Genomic DNA, 16,844 nt, shown 5'->3' on the forward strand with positions numbered 1-16,844 from the left:
AATAGCAACAGGTGTCTCTTATAAAGACTGCCATTAGAGAGGCCTCCACGTAATGACTTAAGATGTAATTCATCTCACTTGAACTATGCAGTGTTCCTGTTTTTTCCTCTACAGCACAAAGACACACACTTGGATTCACCTCATTTCCTTTATTTCCTCCTCTTCGTTACAAAAACATCACATCTGCAAATTGCGTGTTATTAATTATTAACAATTATCCTCCTTAGATTCTTTGTGTGTGTGTTGGGGGGGTGGCGCAAACGCTGTGTCAAAGGGGAGACTTCAGGTCCTCTGAAGCATCTGACATAAACAGGCAAACACACTGGCATAGTTTAGTGATCTTCCAAGTGTCAGTGCTGCTACCAATGGTGTTTTGCCATTAAACGTGACTCAGATTTCAGTAAGAAGGTGAAAGGGACACTTTCACAACAGAGGAATGTACAAAAAAACCCAAAACAAAACAAAGCAAAACGCAACTGAATCCAAATTGCATCAAGAAGACCTACAAATGAGAACCCCACTCACATAGAAAGCACTGGCAAATGGACAGTAAGAAAACAAATCTCACAGGAAGATGAAGTGCAATGATCAGTAGCTTAACAGCCCTCAGTGGGAGAATCGCTGCCAGGTCTTCTTCCATTTGGCAACACAGATAGACTGCATATTAAAACTGTTGAATGGACTCTTGAACTGCCGCGCCATATTTAAAGTCTGATTTCGCTGAGTGACTCCTTGAAAACTTAAAAATGATCTTTGTCAGTGCCTTCGTTGAATTTTTCTTGACATTATTTTTTCTCCGTTCTGTGGGAAAAAGAGAAGAAGGATATTAATAATCACCATATAAATGAATGGTTTCCTAGCTTTATTTAACACCTGATCACTGTTATGTTAGGGTTTGATCCATGCATTTTAATGTGCAAATTTCCACTGCAAACAATGTCATTTGGAAAGAGCAACAGACAAATGTCACCTAAGAAAAACCCCTACAACAACAAAACAAACAAACAAAAAAAAACAAACAAACAACAAACCAATCAAATGTGATGGCACAACCAGAACCACGCATAAGACCACAATGGAGGGATTACCAAAGTGCTGGTGCAATGATCATGGTGGGATGAGTGATAAGGCAAACCAAGGGGGGAGGGCAGCAAGGATATGTGAACACTCAAATGAGTGAGCACCACACAGCCATGCATGCTGCCAGCCATTATGGAGATGCACTGTGGACACCCTTACTTCAGCCTGGAAGCACCATCAGGCCATTTGTTACAAAAGGGGGGGCTTTATCGTAGGCTCCTATACTTTGCCAACCTACTACTTTGCTCTGCGGCAATCCTGCAAAAGGAGTAAAGAGACAGCGAGGAGTAGACAGAGGGATTACAAAGAGACAGTGACAGAAAGGAGGGAAGAAAAGTCCTAACTGGAAAAAATGACATTTGTGAAGTCAGTAATTGGAATATTGTATGTGCCTAAAAGGGTTAAATTGGTTGTCGGAAGGCAAGAACGAAAAGTGAACAATTACGGAGTGACGTCTTGAGTCAGAGGCACAAGCTACAAATTGCTCGCTCTGGCCTTTGGAGGACTCTACATACTGAGGGTGTGAAAATTGCCCACTCAGATCATCATTCATCCAGGTTTTGATGCCTTCTGGTCCAAGTAGGCACAAAACCTCCCAGCACAGTCTCTTGGGACGGACTGAAGAGCTACTGATAGAACATGCACCTCCCTGAGCTTTGGCGCCAATAACCACCAAGAGAGCAGAAATCCTTATCATCTTATCACAAGAACTTCCTCTCTGGGATTGAGAACCCTCCAGGAACCATTTGTGCCAGGATCCATCAGGAGACATACCTCTTCACTGCTTTCTGGGCCAGCATACGGTTGCCGGCAAGAAATGTTACACCACCAATAATTGCCAGGTACTTCAGAGTCTGGAACATGTTGAGGTGGGTCCAGTAGACGTACATCAGGCCCAACATGGCTGAAATCCAAGAATATTTGAATTCAAACAAACCAGCTCTGGAGAAGAACACCGTTTTGAATATTACCAGTTCAGTAGTTATTCATCTTAACTGACATATTTTCAATAAGAATAATGCATCCCGCAATAAATAAAACATTTACATCAAACGCATCATGCTTTCAGGTTGATAAAAACGCAGGAAATCATGACATTAAATAATTGACAATATCTATAACAACAACAATAACTGTTAGCCACAGCAACTCACTGATTTTTGTAGTACTGCAACATGATTTCTGTCACATTTAACTTTCAGGTGAACAAGAGTCTGGAATTAAAATTGCCAGGAAAGGGGAGGGCACATAGTATGTGTGTCTAGTTTGTCAAAACAAGCACCATTAAAAATCAGTTGAATTTGCTTGCATTGTTTTTTGCTGTAAAACCATGACAATGAAGAAAACCTAGCACGTCAAATCCTAATCCTTTATTTATTTATTTATTTAAATTGCAAAATTTCCATAGCTCATCATTTTGTTTCTCTTATGCAAAGATTTAATGGCATCCAATTGAAAAAAAAAATTACATAATAAAAATACATTTATAGGACCAACTAAATTTTCTTTTGGCGAGTTTCTCAAAATATAATACACATACACTACATTTACTGTGATTCTCTTTTGATCTTAACCAACAGCAGATGGAGAAATTGAGAATGACTGAGTATTAGAAACATTTACTTTTAAAGATGGAGACTAACCTGCGTGCCCCACATGGAACAGAATGGTGCTGGGAGAGAAGCTGAAGTTGGAGATGTTGGCTCCGAGCTTAAACCACTAAAGAGAGGGAGAATAAAGACAATGTTATTTCCATCCCCTTCAAGAGCTGCAAACAAAAGGGCTGAAAAATTGTTTACAGCCTCACACACAATGCATTGAACCACTGTAACAATAACTATTACTCAGCACTGCAAATGCCATGGAGAAAATACCTAACAGCTTTTGTGATTTCAAATTAAAATAAGCATAATGTTCATACAGTACTAAAGCCTCATTCACCGTGCATGCAGCTTTCCGACTGAAGAGCTTTTCTGGAAAATAAAAACTAGACCACTGTGTATACAACCATAATAACAAAGCTGAGTGTTCTATTTAAAAAGTGTTGATTAATAATGGATGTTGGCTTTTAGGTGTGTCCTTAAGCAAGATCAATAATCTTTAAATTATTTCCCAAACATGTTCTTCTGTTTGACCTGCAAAATAAAAATCAGAAGAAGAAGCATTTTGCACCAATTTTGCGGTATTACCAGGATGAGCAGAAGCAGGAAGGGAGACATGACAAGTGCAGTGAAGGTGTTTGAGACCACAGTGGGCGGCTTCTTCTCTGGTTCCCTGAACAAGTGCTGCAGAGAGAAGGAAATTCTGAAAATCTCAACAGCTACAAAGAACATATTAATTAGTTTCCTATTGTAAAGACAACTCAAAACACTAATTTCGTTACCTGAATCTCTGGTTTGGGCACATAGAGGGTCTTGGCCTGAATGGTAGCTGGGGCCTCTTCATCCACAAACTTCAGAACAACATCAGCCTTTAAAATGAGATTCATCTCAACTTTAGAGTTCAGCATCAAGTTCTCACTGCTTACCCACCAGTAAAAAAAAAAATCATTAACACCATCAGGAAGGATCAAGAACTCACCACATTCCACAAAATGGGATTTTCCAAGGTGGCATCTCCAACAATTAAGTAGAGGGAATAGGTTCCGGAGATGGAGTCAAACTCGGACTTGCGCTCTGCTGTGTCCAACTCAAACTTGTACAGATTTTTGCTGTCGGGTTCAGCTACAAACACAACTTCCTGGCCAGTTTTCTGATTGTGCAGCCGGACAAAAGTCTGTGACAGAGAGCATGAACTGGATTTAATTTTAAACGACACTGAGACCTGGTTATAATTGCTTTGGCAAGCAAAGTTTAATATAATGGTTGGGTGGTCACAAAAAATGGTTATGAAATCAGATGACCACCACTGATGAACAGACCTCACTGGCGACACAGGCCCATGTCTTACTTTGATTACATACCTGGTGAGGGGTAAGCTCTACTCCGGTGTTGACGTCAACCAGCTGAAAGGACATGGCAAAGTTCTGGTGGCTGTCTGCGGTGAAGGAGCTCTTGGCTTTGGAAGGATAATCCACTCTATCATTTAAAAGGCAGGGAACTCCATTTAGTATGACTCTAGTTTACGTTCACCGGAGGGGAATTTGCAATATTCGTTTTCAAACCTGGTGGTCTTTGTGCCAATGCTCTGGTCCTTATCCACCACAGAGAGGTCCATGTTAGCAACAGCCACCTCAGTTGAGACCTTTACTTTGAGCTACAGGTGGACAGAGTAAGAACACAAATCATGGGTACATTGCTTATTAGACCTGGACATAGTACAATAAAAAGTAGCAAAACACTCGGTCCTCATCCTTAATTCATATTGGGTTTTTTTTAAATCTGTAAAATGATTTTCACATTTCTCCATCTTTAATGAGTACATTGACTAAATGTGCAATGACGTGCAAAAATTTTGTTGACCTTCAAGAATAATTTATTTTTAATTACTTTTGAGGGCATCAAACAAACATATAAACAACTGGAGATTGTGGCCTTAATAAGTTGATGAACCTCACAGTTTTTTGTTTGCATTTAATTTTACCGTAGGGCTGCTCAGTTCCACTAAGTTACGGGGCTTGAAAAAAAAAATGTTTCTGGGCTCTTTTACTGCATTTAGCTCCATTTATGGTGAATAAATGCAGTCCTTTGTAAACTTACATAATAAAACTGCATGCTAGAAGCTAAATGGTGCCCTCCATGACAAAATAAACAAACTCATGTGTGAAATATGTAGCGTCCCTTCAATTTAAATAAACATCCGATTCACTGGATAAGACTGCACTTGCTAAGTTAAATTTAATAACTATCAGAACAAAATTACCTCAACGTGATTGGCAACCAGCCGGCTATCTCCAGTCACTGCGATAGTAAACTGGTAATATCCACTGGCGGGCTGTTTGGACATAAAGTTCAGTTCAAAGACGCCACTGAAAAGCAAAAACAAAACAAAAAAAACATATAACATTTCCTCATAGAGCAAGTCGTAAGAAATTATAATTAAGAAAGAGATAAATTAATAAACAATCAAAGTAGGTGTTGAAATAATGTAAAACTCTTATTTCTTCAACAGTACATACTCATTAAGTGTGAAGGGTGCTTGGTTGAGGATGATGCTCTTCGAGGCCACAGCATATGCAGACTCTACTAGCACATTGGCTGAGGCCAGAGGTTGAGACATGACATCAGTAACAAGGAGCTGTGAATCCAGCAGAGAGACAGTGTCACTATGTGATGATTAAAAGGCATAAAATTAAATGTACAATTTCAATATCCAGCATCTATACCTGCAGGGTTGGCTGGCTGTGGGATACTGTAGCTGGGCCCTGAGCACTGACAAAAACCGGCACATGGAAGCGGTTGTTAGAGAGTGCAGCAGCGGCACTTGCCACACTGAAGGCCTCGGCTAGAGAGTCCCAGGATTTTTTGCTGAAAATGGAATTAACCAGCTGGATGACCTGGTCCTGTGGGGAAAACATATTTTATCAATTTCAAACAAAAAACATGGAAAACTGTGTTAAGAGAAATAACCTGAAATAACACCTGATAAACCATACCTCCTTGAGGGGGGGCTCCATATCCACATGATCAGAAAGGGAATAAGCAGCGGTCACAAACATGGCAGTTGCCTCAAGTCCCTCTTCAAACTGTAGGTAGATGCCACCGAGGTCATCCAAACGAGCTGTCAGATCCTGAAAGAGAGAGAGGAAAAAGGAAAAATTAAAATTAAATCACTTTTTTTTTCCCCAAATTGCAATTCTGAAAACAAAAACAAACACACCCCCCCCCCCCAACCAAAAAAAAACACACATATTTCATTGTGACCTGCTTGTGGGCAGCACTGCACCATACTGGTTAGCGCTGTTGCCCCAAAACAAGAAGGTTGTGGGTTCAGTTCCTGGGCCTGGGGTCTTTCTGTGCGGGTTTCCCCGGTGTAGGTTAACTGGACTGATGATCTGTCCAGGATTTACACCACCCACCTGCCACCCACCCAGTGCAAACTGGGTCTGGCTCCAGCAAAACCCATGACCCGGAAATGGATAAGCAGTCGTAGCTGAATGAACAAATGTGTCCTGCTTTGAGTCGGAGAAAAATGACACAGCGCCACCTGTTGGACATTCAACAGCTCACCTCGATTTCCTCTAGTATTCCTCCAAGTTCTGCTTGTTTGGACAGGCGAGCTGCTGTTTGCAAAGCTGAGGTGATACTGTTGGAAAACAAGACATGGCCAGTGTGTTGTTAAATGTTCATACTATAGACTCTTGAGTGCTGCACAACCCTCTAAAAGGGCTGTAAACACACCCCCAAACCAGCGGCACGTCACTTACGCCATCACATTGTCCTCCTTGTTGATGCGAGCTGTCAGAGCACCTACGACTTCTTGAGATGCCACAGGAAGTCCCAGAGAGCTGAGCGCGCTCACGGCGCGGTGGATCTGGGTCATGGTTGAGTCTTCACTTACTGCTGCTAGAAGGATATCACGGGTTTCATTGGAGACAGGGATCTATGAAGTGAACAAAAATCTTACATTCAAGGGTTTGTATTACAGTGCAGGAATAAACACAGTTCAATATCAACATACAAGTATCAATGCAAGTATCTATGGCCATTATTTTACCATTATATCATCTACATATAAAGGAATCATTCAAATGAGTTCACCATAAGGTAATCTTGTGGAATTAACATGCATTGTTGCACTACTGTGACTTTTATGAGATGAAAATCATTTTGTTGCACATATTTTTTTTCTTTTTTTCATTTTTACATATTGTCCAATCGCACTACAGAGTTTATGTACTCCAATGGTTTTGATGCAGGAAAAAAAAAGCAATAGGGAAAATGTAAGCCTTATTTACATACCTCACATCCTGAAATGGCCTGACTGGCCTCAGCAGCAAAGAAGACAGAGTCAATACTAGTAGGATCAAGCTGGGATTTGATGAACCGGCATACTTGCTACAAACAGAAACGCATAACGATAAACATAAAAATTATTACAAATGATTACATTTTATATAGCGCCCAAGCTTGTATCGTACAGATAATAACCATAAAGGAGTGACTGTTACCTTGTGGTCGGAAACAGCCGCTCCAAGCTTGGTCAGTCCTAGTACAGAGTAGTACGCTGACTCCAGGTCGGTGAACTGTTGGCTTAGGAGGCTCTGCAGTCGGGCCACATCAGGCAGAGAGAGGTGGTGTGCCGGTGTGAGTCCCTGAGCTCCAGCTAGAGCCAGGCTAAGGAGGAACCACCCGAGCAGTCCTGCCGACACACAGCAGGGAAAACATAACTGGACCACTGACCCAAATGTGTATTAAAACTTTACCGACGATGGGAACCATAATACGTCTTTATAACACACAATGATATGTATTCATTCATTCATTCATTCATTTAACGCTCTCTTGGTCGTTGCAGGTTTAGCTACGAGGCGAACTAGCTACCGTCAGTACAGAGCAGCCCGTTTCATGCACCGGGCGACATTTTTCCCGCTAATTCTAACACTTTTAATTCACTAGCTGCACACAAAAGCCGAGTAAAAAAAAAAAGCTACGTAAACTTTCCACGTTATATTCAAAATGAACGAATTCATTCACTTACGAGGGCGATCCATGTCTAACAGTCTAATGCAGCGTCACCAAAACCGCCGATTCCTTCCGGGGTGTTAGAGAGCAATCGCTGCCAACAAGGAACACATCCGGGACTACGTCTTAATTTTCAAAATAAAAGCCCTAACTGGGTTTGGGGGGGGGGGTTAAGTACACGTCAACTAGCAGTTAATAATTCATAATAATTTATCAGGTATATTAGTCGGCAGTTAATAATGTTTAATGATAAAGTAGTTGGATTATAATGTATAGTCATATGAAATGGTTTCATAGGGAACTGAACTTATTTATATAGGATGCATGGGGGATTTACAGATTCCAAACACTACAGCAAACACGGAAAGGCAAATCCTATTACGTTTTAACAATTTGAGGAACTTCACAAAAACTCAGTCTTGTTCAACACATACCTATCTCAGTACCATTTTGCATAACTGTTTTATCTGAACTGATTAGAAAAGCGTAAAACCAAAGTTAAATGGCAAGTTAAAAAAAGACAAGCAGGAAGAAACTGTACAGGAAATAGCATTTGCTTTATTAAATTTCTTAACAAAATGTTGCATGTTAAAGTAGAAACATACAGCATTAAATATTTACAAACAGTGCCAAATAACATAATACAATTACCACCAAATGTTTGTGAAGCTTCCATGCCCCAATAACATTCAACTAGCTGAATATTGCATAAAAAACAACTTCCTCAGTTGCATTCATCACTTTGTTAATAAGTTGTAAGTCACCTTGATGTGTGCTAGTCACTGTTATATTTTGAGAAGATGTCAGACTTCCTCCAAATGCTCCTGACTTTTAACGTGTATTGATATCTGTATGATAAATCTACACATATTCTAAACACAGCTTTCGACAAGACAATGTTCATTTAACATTTTTAACACAGACATTTCAACGTGGGTTACTAAACACCCTGTCTGAATCAAAACTACAGTTTGTTTTGTAGCAAATATAGATATGGAGGTTGAACCTGAGTCTTTTTTCTATTCACAATTTTAAAACAGTTAAATTACAGACACATTATGTTGTGTAAAACCCATGTCTTCAGAATAGCAAGAATACATAGTTGTGATTTTTAAAGTTTACATTCATTGTTTTTTTCCCCCCAATGTTTAAGCAACGACAATGGAATATGATTCATAACTGTCTTATACAAGGTCATTGGAGTAAATCTAAATCTAAAAGCACCATTCTCTCAAATTATTGACTCAGCTACTCATTCCAAAGGTTCTATTTTTCTATTGACTTGTTCAAAAAACTGAAACTAAACCTGCACAACATGTACTTCAACATTACAACAGTCAAACTTGTAGACAAACAGCCACTGTAACATTGCGTTGTGTATGTGTAATATGTTGGTGAGAAGAAGAAGAGCAACATCTCAGGACAGAATCAGAGCCCGGTTGGGTGCATGGGATTTTAGTGCTCGAAGGTAGCGACGGGCTTTCTCTGTCATTATGAGCTGGTCTTTAGTTTGTCCACAAACAACCATCTCCCATTCTTTTGACATCTGTAGAATGAAAAAACAAATTGTTGGAACATAACTTTTCTATCGCAAAGGATATTTGTTCATTTTAAAGTGAAAGATGGAGCTTACTGGAACTGGGGTCCCTGTGCTGGGAAATATGGCACTGTCACTTGGTCCCAGAAGGAAACCTTGATCCAAAATATTTTCATGCCGCTTGCTGCATAATGATGATGAGTTGAGAGAAACTATCATAGGTTCTTCTTTCTGTGTAAAAAAAAAAAAAAAAAAAAAAGAGGACAAAAAGCCAAAATTAGAAGGAAATATTTTACAAACAGGCTGATAACACATTCAAACGCTTTGTACCTTGATGCTGCGTTTAGCTTCAGTCTTCATGGATTTGCGTTTGGATGTAGGCATCACCTGACAGTCCATGACATCAAGGGCCAATGATTTCCTGACCTTCTTCATGGGAGGACGATGCTGGGAATAAAAATAAATAGATGGATAAAAAGTCATTAGAGTCGTCCAAACAGCTTCAGCAAGAGAAATTACGAACAACTAATTAGAGCCACGTGCAAAAATTAATTCAGTTTGTTCAGTTTTCAGGGTGTTCTCAGATCTCAGTGATCTAATTTCTACCACCTTTATCTGACAATAAATGATGCCCGAGGCTGTAATGGCCATAAACTAAACTAGACAGGACAGATGAAGATCCGACAAACATATTCTGGCCCAATGGTTCTCAGTTCCTGCTGAGGCAGCAGGCGGTGGGGTCAGAGTTTGGTGCCAACCTGTTGTTGGGTTCATGGATTGAACAGTGCAGCAATGCAGTGCTGCTGCTGCTGCTGATGTAATGTATCTTGGGCCTGATGCTGCCATTCAATCATCATCTGAATGCTTTAGCCTAAAGCCTACAGTCTACTGCCAGCATTTTAATGAAAAATGTCACAAAGCAACTGTTTCAGCACACTTTCATGGCCTCCTTCGTTATCACATTTGAATCCAACAGAAAACCTTTGGGAAGTGATAAAACAAGGGACTCGCAGCATGAACATGCAACTGACAAATCTGCAGTAAGATGTACACATGACAATACGGAGGCAAATCTCAAGTGGAAAGTTCTCAACATCTTATTGGACACATGCCATGAAGACCTAATGTTGTTTTGATAGCAAAAGGTCTCAGGACAATTATGGCATTTCTTAAATTCCTCAAAGGAATTATTTGTTTAAAGTATTTGCCTAGAAATATCTGGTAATGGGGAATGGCGCAAACAAGACTTTTCACACTGAGCTGCTCCTCTAGAGCTGCTTGTTGACCAACAATGAAAGACTGTCTCTGCAATGCATCACTCCAAGGTGTGAATTTGTCTACATGAAACAGTGTAGAACAAACCAAACAGCAGGTATTCAGTGCTCCAAAGTAGTCAAACTAACAACTATTTGTTGTAAAAGCTACAACAGCTACTTGATCACAGCTGACACTTTTCTTCCTCACTTCCCTATTTTGTATTTGAATGCTACTTTGTATATTACACTAAACACATTTTTGCCGGTCACTATTTTTTGTTACTAACAATATCTCTTGAGCTCTCTATGATCCAACCCACAAGAAGTAAATGGTATGGTACATCTTTAACAGGGATTAAAGGATTAAAAAATACTTTGGGGTAAGTATTAAAATGTTTTCATAGTTACCATTGTTTTGCGTCTTTGCTCAGGTGGTGTTGAACGAACAACCAAATCAATTCCAGCATCTCTTAGGATGACCTCATTTATGTCGTCTTCGAGATTTGGAGTCTGAGGCTGAGGCAATAAATCAAGGAGGAGTGTGAATGCAGTGGGGATTACATGGATAAATCACCAGTGTATAAATCACAGATACTCACCAGAGGTTGCAGAGGGCCATACTTTTCCATGGCATTTTTGAATGGTGTCGGAGTTCTTGGTGTTGTACAGAGCTCAGACTTGTGGTTGGGTGTAACAAATCTGCATGGAAACAAAACGTGAACAATGAGACTTTTAGTCAAAATATATACCAAGTGAGTACCTTCTATTGGATTTAGTGATAAGAGCACATACGCTGAGTTTTCCTTTTGAGTGAGGGGGGTCTTATCTCGCTGAAGTGGTGTAGTAACAATGGCCTTCTGGCTGCACACAGGTGTAGATGTGAGGGACGGGTTCTCCAGGTCATGCGTGTCCTGCTTGGTCCACATGTTGAGAAACTGAAACAACATGTTAGTTAGCAGATCACTTCATATAACAAAATCTATATCACACTCATATCTAGTCTATTAAAGTTAAGACCTTACTTGAGATGGAGAAAAGGGCAAAATTTTAACAGGAGTGTTTTTGGGAGTCATGGACTTATTGCCATCAGGAGACAAGGCAACAAGGCGCGTGCGGCCTCGGCGGTTCAGTATAGAGGGCGATGTAACCCCACCGGGAGAGATAGGGATGAGCTCCCCCTTGCTTCCTTTGCTCAATTCCTGCAAGGCACTGGCCTCCAAGCGAAACTGGTGGCGCTCTGGACTCGGACTCTCCTCAGGCAGGTCAAAGGCTGCTAGGTTGCACCACCCATCTAGGTCCTGATAGCAAAAGACACATGCAACTCATTGTACAATATACTTTACTTCTTACATCCGGTCATTGCTCTGCAATGTCCTTAAACACCAATAGAAGTCTACCTTTTTATGAGCTACGTTAATACAAGAGGCATATTAGATAATAAAACAAACTAAAACTAAACATATCAATAAATAAGTACTAGAAATAGTACCTTACCACCTTACTCAGTATCCATTTAAACTCTTTAATGCTGGTGGCCATAAGTAGATCAAACCAGTTACCACAAAGCAGGCTACAGGAGGTACTTCTCCTACTTAATACATATTTAAAATTAATGCTATGCTGTTCCATGTGCATCTGTTGCCCCTTCTTAACAACCTCTTCCAGGCAGGAATATTGTCACTTCAGCCCATCTTGCATGCTGCACTGGCATGTTGTCTCACATTGGTGGCAGTAATATGCTAGTTTGTTTGGTTCAGCGTAAAGAAACAACTTTGGCACAATTATGGGTCATCTTAAAGGCAATATTATGCACAAGACATGTACCCCATCCACCATGTCCAGCACTTCTTTCAGTCCTGCGCCATTAGGAGAGAGAAAACCAGAGCTGTCCACCACCCAGCTGGTACAGGTCATCTCTCCAGAGGTGTCTGCTTCAGTCTTAGGGCTTAAGGTGTCCTTAGGTGAGAGGGCAGCTTTAGATGGCCCTGCTTTGCTTGGGCTGGCTTTAACAGAGGCTGAAACTGGTATTTCCTGTAGTTAGTGGGAAAAAATGAATGTATATTTATATTGATGCTATGAATATAATAACTACAGAGTAATGCAGATATTCTCCTGTAAATTTAATATATGACATCAGCTGACAGAAACTAAACTAGCATTTTGAAAAGGTGCTATTTGACACAGAAGGTCACTTACTGAAGGGTGTGTTTTCGGCTCTAGGTCTTCTCTAGCACCATCTTGAGAACAACTTGGCATCTGTTTTATCAGAAACCAAAATCTCCAATACAGTTCATTGTGTTTGATACAACATATATCTCAGAGTAGAACACAGTGGAACGATATCTCACCTGTAGATCTTTGTTCACACGGGCCAACAGCTCTTCAAGTTCATCTGGCTTAAATACCTCACCAGCATAAAAGCCCATTTCCAACTTGCGTTTGATGGTGGAATTCCAGTGATTCTTCACAGCATTGTCAGTTCTGTTAATAGGTGTTAGAACATGAATCCAAGAGAAGGTCATGAAACCAATTCAATAATTTGATTTTGCAATGGACTCTACCTCCCAGGGAGCAGCTTAGCGATCTCAGCCCAACGGTTTCCAACTAGGCAGTGAGCTTTGTAAATGATGAGATCCTCCTCAGCTGTCCACGATGACTTCTTAACATTGGGATTGAGGTGGTTGTGCCACCGCTCTCTGCACTGCTTCCCCAGTCTGCCTTTCAGGTGCTTGGCTACCATTGCCCACTGTTTGTTGCCATACATATTTACAAGCTCTATAACCTGGGGAACGAGGGGTATGCATCTGAATTTCAATTTGTTAATCTCATTGGATAATCAGATTTCAGTGAACCAGTTTTCAAACCCCCTCACTGCTAAATAGTAAGTCAATTACCTTCTCATCCTCCTCTTTAGTCCAAGAACCCTTGACCAATTCTGGATCTAGGACTTTAAACCAACGGTGCTGACACTGGAGTTCAGTGTGATTCTGCATGACACAAAGCAAGTTGCAAATGGCTCAAGGCACAAATTCTCTGTTGACATCTCATTTTCAAGGATGGCCATATATTTACAATGAAGTTGATCAAACTCACTGGTATGTGGCTGGCAATATATTTCCAGTCATTTGGTCCCAGCTTTTGAACCAGAGCCTTGAGCTTGTCATCCTAGTAACACAAACAAGTAAGCGTGTTTACATTCCCTGTCCTACAGACTCCTTATTTGCTTTGAGGGTTTCAAGTCAGTGAGAAAACGTGTTGGGACAAGACATTAAGATTCACCTCCTCTTGGGTCCATTTCACCTTCACTTTGCCCCCATCTCTCTGCTCTGCCACATCAGAATCAGTGTCTTGGAGCATGGCCTCCTCTCCATCCTCACTGAGAAACAAAGCGTTGTGCTAAATGCAGCTGACAGTGAAAGCAGAAACCAGCCACTGGCCCGCCCTTACGGGGTGACGAGGGCAACTTGCTTTTCAGGTTTATTTTTAGGCTATCTGGCACTTAGAGGCGATATGAAAACACACATACACTACGGATGTCGTATTGAAATGATTAATAAAAATGTGACTGGCGTTAGTAAAATGCTATTGAATCCTATTTATGTGTGACTGTCCGGAAAAGGGCGGCACAAAAAGAGTCCATCAACTGCTTACAAATTTGGCGGAAACCATTTATGGAGAAAACCTAGTGTCTTTAAGACTTTAGTATGTAAAATATCAACGTCCTTGGCAGAAAAAGCACCGCTATGTTAAAGACTTTTTTGAAGAAATCAAGCATGAACATCTTACCCGCGCGGCCGCCAGGACATTTCCCTCTGTTTCTGTTGTTTACGCTACGACGGTGATTTGTCCTGCTGCCGTTGCACGTCATGTGCGTTTATATACGGTGTTATCTAGTTGTATTCGGCGTGTTTGTTATCTTTATAAACCAGCCAGAAATAGCGATGGAGTCTCGCTGTTGGAGGCTTGAATGACAAACGTACAGTCTTCGAACAGCTGCAGCTGACTGCCCGGATTCTACGCGCTCCTGAATTTCTATCTCGCGCCCTTCTCTCTAGTGCAAAACGGATAAATGACGTAGTTGCGCATTGGCCGTACGCGCACAGTCAAGCAAACTTCCGCTGGGGTCCTTCAAAATAATTTTCCGGACGGATCCTGCGATTACGTGCATAAAGAGGAAAATTGAGAAGCATACACATTTATAATATAACAGCAAAGTAGGCTTAAATAAAACGCTTGGTCTCTGGTCATTATATAAAAGCGAGGAGGTGTAGTAATCATACATGATAACAATATATGAAAAAATATATCATATTTTCTACGCCTTGAATATCTTGAGGGATCTTAAAATGATAAATGTAAAATATTTTGCATAGGCAGTAACGAACAATTATTTTTTTTTAATAACCTAGCTTTGAGAGCCAAAAGGAAAAACATGTCAGTAAAAAATAGTCATAATAGAAGAATCCTTAGGGTTTACATAGCAACCGAGTATTCAACATACGTCAACATTTTTAAAAATGTACAGATACTAGGAACTACAAAAATCATTTTGTAAAGTAAATACAATTCTGTATATGTAAAATAAGTACAATATATTTCTTTAGAACATAGTTGCTGATCACCTATGGCAACTGCATTCCCGAATCCGAACGCTGGTGCCATATAAATAAAGGTACAGAACTTTCAGCAGTCACTTTCACCGACACCTTCAAAGGTAAGTTTGAACTGGAGCAAAGGTATTACACAATGGTCGAATAGTTAGCATTAGCTTCGCTAATTAATACCAAAGCTAACAAGTGTTAGCTCAGCTAATGCTAGCCAACAAGGGCATTGTGGTGAGTATAAATACTATTTTTATATATAAAAAAAAAAAAAAAAACACTGAGCCGGTAAATAAGTATATTTTATCGTCTTATCGTGGCAAAAAATGTCTTTTCCTCACATAATATCAATGTATCGTAACATTATTATTATAACATTAACGTGTTGGACAGTTAATAAGCCCATTTCAGATTAGATATAATCGTAATAATAATAAATAACATAATAATTTCGTACAGCTCAACCGGGACAACACTGATCCTGAAGGCAACAGACAGAAACGTCTGCCATAATTTCAAATTTTAAGCTACAATGCCTTAAAAACCTGGGCGTTCTTTTTGTCTGAGTCTGAGCTTAATTTTATTCCACTTATCATAATATATAATAAAAATAAATATGATTTTACCACCTTAAAAGCATAGCGAGAGTCTACACTTTCCGCTCTCTCGCCAGCACAGAGGTGCTGATACATGGTTTTATCTCTAGTTGTTTCTATCTTCTTTCTTTCAGATGATACTCAAGGAATGACAGAGCTAATGAAATGGAGGCAACAAGGTAAAAGGAAGAAGCTGATGAAACAACAATTTTAAAAGAGGAGGTGGAGGACGACAACAAAAGTAGGTATATTTTCACAAATAGTTATTTACTTGACCTGAACATGGCTATATTCTCAAGCACAAACAAGGCCATATGGTCCCACTCTATGGCCTCTTTAATGACAAACATACAAGCATCAGACATGTTGTTTCGGCAACATAGGTTGTGAAATGCTCCTGCTCATACAAAAGGGAGCTTGTGTAGTAATAGTTGCCAGGAAAACTTACAAAGAATAATGTCATGCTCCACTCAATCAACTGTCTTGTATGGAAATACTGGAAGACCAACATTAGATGCATTCAATGCATCAATTTCCTAAATATTCATTTCGGAGACTGATACTCATACTACTGCTTTTCAACACCATATAACACCAGAAGTACATCTCTGTGTTTGTTGCTTTTCAACCCATATAGTTGAAAGGACTTCAATGTGTTTGTTCATAGCTCTGAATTGAATTTTGGCCTTGGTATTTATTTTGACTTGTATAAACCCCAAAATCAAGATGTGTAGTCCCTGGAAAAGAGCTTTAATGTCAAGGTTGAACACATTTTAGTCACTTTAGTCGCAATGGTTTGTTTTACATTTTCAATGTAGATTGTAAAAATGACTTGAGTAATATTTAACACACTAAATATTTTTTCTCGGAATGGTAACATTTCACTTGTGCTCAAAGCCCTATCAAGAAAATTGAACACCTTTTATTTTGAAAAGAGCAGACAGGAAGAGGTTGTTCACCCTGCAGACTGATGAGTTTCTCAGACTCCAGCTGGGTCAATTAACATGCAGTTTGAACAGTTTAAAACCCAGCTGGATGTCAGTTGTTATTTGGGTCCAGGGAAACAATGGAAAGGCCTTTTGTCATTAAAGGTAAGATGACTAAAACTTCTCTGAAAATATTGGCTTATTCAGTCAGACCATTTGAATAAC

At 40.0% G+C, this 16,844-nt stretch overlaps 2 protein-coding genes across 3 annotated transcripts; both read right to left on the reverse strand.

The window, feature by feature from the left end:
- Positions 1 to 1,286: 1,286 nt before the first annotated feature.
- rpn2 (ribophorin II) lies at positions 1,287 to 7,787 on the reverse strand. Of its 2 annotated transcripts, XM_029502044.1 has the most exons (17): positions 7,720 to 7,787; positions 7,190 to 7,380; positions 6,981 to 7,076; positions 6,446 to 6,621; positions 6,249 to 6,324; positions 5,675 to 5,809; positions 5,405 to 5,581; positions 5,198 to 5,316; positions 4,942 to 5,047; positions 4,244 to 4,335; positions 4,043 to 4,157; positions 3,661 to 3,855; positions 3,464 to 3,550; positions 3,270 to 3,365; positions 2,724 to 2,799; positions 1,855 to 1,984; positions 1,287 to 1,338 (listed from the first exon to the last, which is right to left on the reverse strand). In XM_029502044.1, the coding sequence occupies exons 1-17, from the start codon at positions 7,730 to 7,732 to the stop codon at positions 1,287 to 1,289; spliced, it is 1,932 nt and encodes a 643-aa protein (XP_029357904.1). In that variant the 5' UTR covers positions 7,733 to 7,787. The 2 variants fall into 2 exon arrangements, with proteins under 2 accessions (XP_029357904.1, XP_029357905.1); XM_029502045.1 differs by lacking the exon at positions 1,287 to 1,338 and having other exon boundaries at positions 1,827 to 1,984.
- Positions 7,788 to 8,249: 462 nt separating this feature from the next.
- Positions 8,250 to 14,525, reverse strand: mybl2b (v-myb avian myeloblastosis viral oncogene homolog-like 2b). Its single transcript, XM_029502429.1, has 15 exons — positions 14,283 to 14,525; positions 13,776 to 13,872; positions 13,590 to 13,661; positions 13,391 to 13,483; positions 13,058 to 13,278; positions 12,845 to 12,977; positions 12,693 to 12,752; positions 12,321 to 12,527; positions 11,519 to 11,794; positions 11,289 to 11,431; positions 11,096 to 11,195; positions 10,905 to 11,012; positions 9,571 to 9,687; positions 9,337 to 9,471; positions 8,250 to 9,249 (listed from the first exon to the last, which is right to left on the reverse strand). The coding sequence occupies exons 1-15, from the start codon at positions 14,300 to 14,302 to the stop codon at positions 9,121 to 9,123; spliced, it is 1,911 nt and encodes a 636-aa protein (XP_029358289.1). The 5' UTR covers positions 14,303 to 14,525; the 3' UTR covers positions 8,250 to 9,120.
- Positions 14,526 to 16,844: the final 2,319 nt, after the last annotated feature.

The sequence above is a fragment of the Echeneis naucrates genome, chromosome 5 (assembly GCF_900963305.1).
Source record: "Echeneis naucrates chromosome 5, fEcheNa1.1, whole genome shotgun sequence".
In the NCBI taxonomy this organism is placed as follows: Eukaryota; Metazoa; Chordata; class Actinopteri; order Carangiformes; family Echeneidae; genus Echeneis; species Echeneis naucrates.

Bases quoted from the DNA above. Each gene is read 5' to 3' on its own strand.
- rpn2 (XM_029502044.1), bottom strand. The intron at 5,810-6,248 runs GTGAGCTGTTGA...TCTCTCTTTCAG, and splicing joins GAATACTAGAGGAAATCGAG to GATCTGACAGCTCGTTTGGA. The intron at 1,339-1,854 runs GTATGTCTCCTG...CTCCTTTTGCAG, and splicing joins GCCCAGAAAGCAGTGAAGAG to GATTGCCGCAGAGCAAAGTA.
- mybl2b (XM_029502429.1), bottom strand. From the start codon at position 14,302: ATGTCCTGGCGGCCGCGCGG. The intron at 13,279-13,390 runs GTAATTGACTTA...CTCGTTCCCCAG, and splicing joins CTAAAGAGGAGGATGAGAAG to GTTATAGAGCTTGTAAATAT. The intron at 9,250-9,336 runs GTAAGCTCCATC...TTCATTCTACAG, and splicing joins GCACAGGGACCCCAGTTCCA to ATGTCAAAAGAATGGGAGAT.